At 56.9% G+C, this 999-nt stretch overlaps 1 protein-coding gene across 1 annotated transcript in view; it reads right to left on the bottom strand.

Moving 5' to 3' along the window:
* LOC104527687 (2-oxoglutarate dehydrogenase, mitochondrial) overlaps positions 1–999 on the bottom strand; it is a gene marked incomplete at both ends in the record, with an annotated part of 10,026 nt that overhangs the window by 1,384 nt on the left and 7,643 nt on the right. Inside the window, one exon of the mRNA XM_010171475.1 lies at positions 293–481. Coding sequence (XP_010169777.1) covers positions 293–481 — 189 coding nt within the window. The remainder of the gene's footprint in view (positions 1–292; positions 482–999) is intronic.

Here is a 999-nt window from a genome sequence, read left to right as displayed (position 1 = left end):
TGAGGTACCTGGGTCTCTGCGCTAGGGAAGGTCCAGAATAGCCCAGGGAGGACCCAAGTGTGTCCGCCCCAATGCAGGAGGCGAGGGCAGGTTCCACACAGAGACCATGTTGCCTCTCCAAGTGCTATGACAGCCTCGTTGGCTTGCTTTACACCACCTCCTCCCTCCCCTCATGTCAAAAGGGACAGACAAGCCCTGAAGAGAAACCTCAGCTTTGAGAAAAATACACCCCAACAGGTATCAGTGAGCATCCACAGCAGAGCCACAGCTTTAGGATAAAGCCTCATGCCACATTTCTTACCAAATCCACCACCACATCCTTATGGAAGGTGCTTCGCCACTCTGCTGCCACATTGCACACGTAGACAACAGCCTCCGGGTCGTCCGCATTGACGTGGAAAATGGGTGCGTTCACCACGCGAGCGACGTCAGTTGGGTACGGAGAGGAGCGGGCCATCCGGGGGTCTGTTGTGAAGCCAATCTGTAGTTGGTGAAAGGGAACAGGACCAGCACAGTGGTAAGGATTTGGAAGCTCTGCTATGCAGCTTCTTCTTTGGACACTGATGGCTCAGCACGGGCAGCTGCATTTTACTGGCTCAGGAAAGCACCAGGCAACCACACATGTGGCTCCAAGGGTGGCTCGGCTGCTGCAGCTGAGCTGGAGGTTCCCCCAGAGCTGCACCGCTCGGTTGTAGCACAACCTGCTCGTCTCCTGCAGCCTGGGAACCGCAGCCCATCCCAGTGCCTGTGCCTGGGCTGTCATCCTGCTGCACGCACAGGGATGGGCTGGTCCCAGTGAAATGACTCTGATTTACCCAGGGGCAGAATGGAGCAGCCCTGCGTGATCTCGCACGCCGAGCACCACCTCCGTGCCAGGCTGGACTCAAAAGCTGCGAATATCAAGCAGCTGGGTGTAAAGTACCCCCTGCTGATCCTGGGATTATGGCTCATGCCAGGAACATTAGCTGGGAAACAGCTACTGCCTGCTGCCAGCCACAA

The sequence above is a fragment of the Antrostomus carolinensis genome, unplaced genomic scaffold, assembly GCF_000700745.2.
Source record: "Antrostomus carolinensis isolate BGI_N321 unplaced genomic scaffold, ASM70074v2 scaffold43777, whole genome shotgun sequence".
In the NCBI taxonomy this organism is placed as follows: Eukaryota; Metazoa; Chordata; class Aves; order Caprimulgiformes; family Caprimulgidae; genus Antrostomus; species Antrostomus carolinensis.
The sequence above is the reverse complement of the archived record's forward strand: the minus strand, read 5'-3'. Positions and strand labels throughout refer to the sequence as shown.